This window comes from Puntigrus tetrazona, chromosome 2 (assembly GCF_018831695.1).
Source record: "Puntigrus tetrazona isolate hp1 chromosome 2, ASM1883169v1, whole genome shotgun sequence".
In the NCBI taxonomy this organism is placed as follows: Eukaryota; Metazoa; Chordata; class Actinopteri; order Cypriniformes; family Cyprinidae; genus Puntigrus; species Puntigrus tetrazona.
In genome coordinates, this window is record NC_056700.1 from 24930594 (window position 1) to 24935094 (window position 4501).

Consider the following 4501-nt stretch of genomic DNA (forward strand, 5'->3'; position numbering starts at 1 on the left):
CATTGAATTAATAGTGCTTTCATACAGGATTTATAACATTTAAAGCAAATGATTAATAAAAATAATTAATAAAAAGAACATATTGTAAGAAACCAATGAATGTATAACATTTTAAACACTTGGCAACTTGCCCGAGACTGACAGATTTTTCACTGAATTTATACCATTTTAAGCAGTAAAACAATTCTGAAAAACAGCAATGCGTATAAATAAGCAACGGTAACTTAAATAATAATAATGACATAAAATAAAAATAATAAAATAAAAATTCTATAGTATGGAACCATATAGGCCAATGGATGTGTAATTGGTAACATTTAAAACTGAAAAAAAAAATATATATATTATTTTCAGTCAATAGAATCGTATGATTTTGTCTCTTGGTGTAGTTTTATTGTGTTCATTTGTTCAGCCAATAAATATGGCAAGAATATCAGGAAATAATTTGTCCTACAGAATTTACATAAATGATCCTAATTGGACTCACAAGCTTCCTGCAACATAGCCACTGGCCCCGTTATCCTCGAAATATCTAAATATCATAATTACCATCACTGTTAAGTGAGGATTTGACTGAACATTTGCGATACAGTACTTGATGACAGAATTGATCCTTTGCTCTGTTTACCCACTGAATGCTCCTCGACGCGCACACGCGCGCGGGCTGTTATTCATATGCAAGTGTGCAGAGATTTTATGTAATATCTGAGCATTTATTATCCATCAGACGACTCTATAACGCGCATCCGTGAACTGGTTTGCTCTTGCCTGCAGCATCCGTCGCCCTATAATCAAATACACGCTTCGCTTTAAAGTCTAAATCATTTAGCCGTCTCCGCGCTGCTATTGCCGCGGCAGAACTGGCATTAATCTCTCTTTTTTTCAACTCTGAGTTTTTTGACGGTAAATGAGAGCCTCCCGGTGCCCATTACCGCGCGCACCAGATGATGAGAGCCGAATGAAGGTCCCCGGAGACCGCGTCACGTGACCAACGAAACGTCAGTGGCAGATGGCATGGGTACCAGCGCCGGTGCCTGGCATGGGTGTCATTTCTCTGTGAAAGAGAGAGAGGGAGAGAGGGAGATTAAAGGAATTCTTACAGCTTCACATCAAGCACATGGGAGGCAGCTCTGCGCGACGCGAGGAATCCGAACATGCGAGCTGAACACTGATAGAAACAGGTGAGCCACGGAGAGCCGGTCTGCTTCAGAGCACCGGTTTGGGCATGCATGTGCTGTTGTTGTTGTGTTTATTGTTACGGACCGTCACGCGCGCGGCTCCGGTCCTTTCCGCCGCGCGATCAACGCGCCTACGGCGTGCTTTTGAGTTCGTCTTCGCTATTTTGTAATTGTCGGTAGTCCGCGAGGAGCGGCATCGGCCGGTTCCACCAATTGGAAACGAGCTACACGGCCGAAATCAATATACATGACCGCCACCCTCCTGAGGTACGACAATGGAAACCGTTGCGTAAAATGCGTTTACTTTGCAAAAAACTCATTTCGAGTCGACTGGCGTGGAATTTCGCGCATTTGAGACGTGTTCGTGTTATATGGACGTTAAACCAGAATATCTCATCTGAATCAGCAGGTCCTCGTTTGATTTAACGTATAACGTAAACATAAGATTTATGTGTAGGCGACGACTAAAAACTAGATCCATCATACGTGACCAGACGGGAAAAAAATTAATATTTTTCAACGTAGCCTTTGCGTAGCCATCAATGATTGAGAATAATCAGCCACGTAGGCCTAGATTTCAATGACAAACACGTTCTGGTGTGTTTTTACAGTTTTTCTGCATGTTGAATGAAAATGCTTACATGTTAAATGTTTAAAAACATTTTTTGGGAGGGAGGACAATTTTGTTTGATGTGCAAAATACAGTTGGATAGATTGTAAAAAAAAATGCACAGTTTTTACTCGCAACTTATACAGTTTAGGGATACATTTGAATATATATATATATATATATATATATATATATATATATATATATATATATATATATTAAACGCATTTTATTTTATTATTATTATTTTATTAGTCTCGTTTTGGTTTTAGAATTTTTTTGTAGAGTAAACTGTTGAAATATATTCAAATGAAGCCAATCACATACTTTTTTAAAACATAAATCCGCAATTTTTTAATTCTTTATGTAACCCGTGGGCAATTGACATCACGCCTGCTTTATTTTGCGGCTATTTTTTTTTCTCGTCACGCAGGGACGATGCTAACCGTACCATTTGAAGACCCAGACATGATGCGCGACTCTCAGTTTGGTGCCAGCTTTACCCGCCAAGATACGCTCAGCAGCGCCGAGCTCAAGGAGACGGAGGACGAAAACACGGACAGAGAAGAGGAGGAGAGAGACGACGAAAACGGTGTCCCTAAGAAGAAAGGTCCGCGTAAAAAGAAATTCTCCGACGGACACAACGACCGCGTCAAAGTGCGCCGGCAAGAAGCAAACGCGCGCGAGCGCAGCCGCATGCACGGCCTCAACGACGCGCTCGAGAGCCTGCGCAAAGTCGTGCCGTGCTACTCCAAAACGCAAAAACTCTCGAAAATCGAGACGCTGAGGCTGGCCAAGAATTACATATGGGCCCTCTCTGAGACTCTGAGCGCGGGAAAGAGACCCGACCTGCTGGCGTTCGTGCAGACCCTGTGTAAGGGCTTGTCGCAGCCCACCACTAACTTGGTCGCCGGTTGCCTGCAGCTGAACGCCAGAAATTTCCTCACGGACCAAAACGGGGACGTGTCGTTCTCAAGCAGGCCTCAGTACGATTCTCTGTACCCGTATCCCAACGCGGAGATGGCCACGCCCACCGGCCTGAGCTCCGGGCCCCGCGACGGCGTCAAGCCGTTCCGACCGTACAACTATTACGCGTCCTACGAGTCCTACTACGACAGCGCCTCTCCAGAGAGCAGCAGCCCTCATTTCGACGGCCAAATGAGTCCCCCGATTAATTACAACGGGATTTTCTCGCTCAAAAAGCACGAGGACCAAGTCGAGTACAGTAAGAACTGCCATTACGGGATGAGATACTGTAACGTTCCCGGTCGGGGCTCCATGTACCGCGTTTCCCCAGACAGCCATTTTCCTTACGACTTGCATCCCCGCAGCCAATCGTTCCAGAGCCAGGACGAATTAAATACGGGTTTCCATAATTAAAAGCGAGCGTAGGGGTTGGATGCCAGTTACACTAATCTGTTAATTAATTAATGCTTGTTGCTGATTGTTTTCTTTTGATTTCGATACACGGTTATTGAGAAGGGGGAGAAGGGAAAAAAAAACACAATTCTATTTATTTCAGAATGCGTAGACTCTTAAAGGTAAAGGCGCTTTCACGGCGATGCCACAGAAGAACCTTTTTTTGAGGAACCAGTCGGTCAAAGGTTATTTAAAGAACTTTTGTGATGCGCAGAACCTTCTTTCGTCACGAAGAAGCTTTTGTGAAACCAAAAGGTTCCATTTAGAACAAACGGCATCACGGAGCTCCTTTATTTGCAAGAGCGCGTGTTGCTCACGACGCGGGCTGTTACAATCACTTAATAAAAGATGGAAATCAAATACTTGTAATACAACACTCGTCTCACATCCCGTGCAAACGGGTTTATTCGTGTGTTACACGAAACACAAAATCACGATAGCAATAATGGAACTATGCAACGCAGAATGACAGATATATTAATCCGCGCAGACTTGTAAATAGCCTTATCGTGTGAATTTTACTATTCGTTAGACTTCTGTGTCTTTTGAACTCTAGGTACTCAGCACTCCGATTCCGCGTAACGTCAACAATTAATAAGGAAAGTATTGTGGATTTGCCATGTGAAATGTTTTTTGTTTCTCCCTTTATTTGGTTTGTTCTCCGAGGAGCGTCGGGTCTTGTGAACTCGAGGAGCTCGCTTCGATCAACCTGTCGAAATAAATCTTGAATGTGACCAAATGTGTTCGTGCTCTTTCTTCTGGAAGTGACCTGAAAGATGACAGTTATTATTATTATTGTCGTTTGGAATAGATTAGTATTTGATTAATAACAGATCGGTAAATATAAGGCTTTCATCTCTGTCTCGAAATGGGAAACGAGATACTGTTAAGATTCGCATCCGATCACTGAGGTTATTAGCAATAAGAGAAGGTAAATGTAAAAAGTTTTTAAATAACAAATCGTAACTTTAAAAAGGCGAATGATATTCCAAATACCGCACGCGCTTGGTAAATCAGCGCTAAATCATTTCCTCGTAAATTGTATAAAACTGACTATATTTCTACACTCTTCAGCACAGATCAATCTGACCCCTGACGATCTGATCGAAATACGCTTTCTCTGTTCGCAATTGTTTTGTGAGAGTTGAGCAAAAATAACTTATAAAAAAATAATAAATATTCAATTAGCAATTGTTTGGATTCGACCTTATGTTTATTCATATTTGGATATAGCCTAAGTGCTCTACTGGGGTTTCAGCGTGAACATGTTGAATTCGTTATGACCCTTTTACAA

General features: G+C 42.1%; 1 protein-coding gene across 1 annotated transcript; it reads left to right on the forward strand.

Moving 5' to 3' along the window:
• The first annotated feature begins 988 nt into the window (after positions 1 to 988).
• Positions 989 to 3942, forward strand: neurod6b (neuronal differentiation 6b). The gene is made up of 2 exons (XM_043265044.1): positions 989 to 1181; positions 2222 to 3942. Exon 2 carries the CDS (start codon positions 2227 to 2229, stop codon positions 3166 to 3168), a length of 942 nt encoding a protein of 313 aa, XP_043120979.1. The 5' UTR covers positions 989 to 1181; positions 2222 to 2226; the 3' UTR covers positions 3169 to 3942.
• The last annotated feature ends 559 nt before the right edge of the window (positions 3943 to 4501 follow it).

Bases quoted from the DNA above. Each gene is read 5' to 3' on its own strand.
- neurod6b (XM_043265044.1), top strand. From the start codon at position 2,227: ATGCTAACCGTACCATTTGAAGACCCAGACATGATGCGCGACTCTCAG.